A 556-nucleotide genomic window follows, 5' to 3' on the forward strand; every position below is an offset into this window, starting at 1 on the left:
GATATTGTACAACACAGAAACCGGCCTATTGTTTCTGTTTTTTTTTCGTTTTTTTTGCAGATATTGTTTATTTTTATTTATTTATTTAAATATTATATTTATTTAATGAAAATTTACGTTCAATCTGCCCGAATTTCAGCGCAAATTGCTCGTTTTTCAACTCCCCCTCCGCGAAGTCCATCACCGTCCAGACCCAGATTTTTTCCGAACTGACATTGGGGGTCAGCTTGCAGTAAACGTCAGTAGCAACAACTAAAAAAAAAACAAAAAAAAACAAAAAACTTACACATAAATATAAAAACAATACAAACACATCAGCAAAAGAAACAAAACACCGCCATGAACAAGCATGCAGTGGAATCCATTTCAGGTAAAATTGCTGCTGTTGTAGCTTCTACGTTGCTTCTGTTTTGCTGCTACTCTCTGCTGCTGCTGCTGCTGCTGCTGCTGCTTCATGCAAGGATTATGTTGCTGCGTGATTGTGTTTCTGCTGCTGCTGCAGCTGCTGCTATATTCTGTTGCTACCGCTGCATTTCTTTTTTTTTTTTTTTTTTTT

The 556-nt window shown here is 36.9% G+C and overlaps 1 protein-coding gene across 1 annotated transcript in view; it reads right to left on the reverse strand.

The window, feature by feature from the left end:
• Positions 1 to 181, reverse strand: part of EMH_0085360 (ran-specific GTPase-activating protein, putative) — a gene marked incomplete at both ends in the record, with an annotated part of 517 nt that extends 336 nt beyond the window's left edge. Inside the window, one exon of the mRNA XM_013500902.1 lies at positions 118 to 181. Coding sequence (XP_013356356.1) covers positions 118 to 181 — 64 coding nt within the window. The remainder of the gene's footprint in view (positions 1 to 117) is intronic.
• Positions 182 to 556: the final 375 nt, after the last annotated feature.

Source organism: Eimeria mitis, genomic scaffold (genome assembly GCF_000499745.2).
Source record: "Eimeria mitis Houghton genomic scaffold, Emh_scaff6011, whole genome shotgun sequence".
Lineage (NCBI taxonomy): Eukaryota > Apicomplexa > Conoidasida > Eucoccidiorida > Eimeriidae > Eimeria > Eimeria mitis.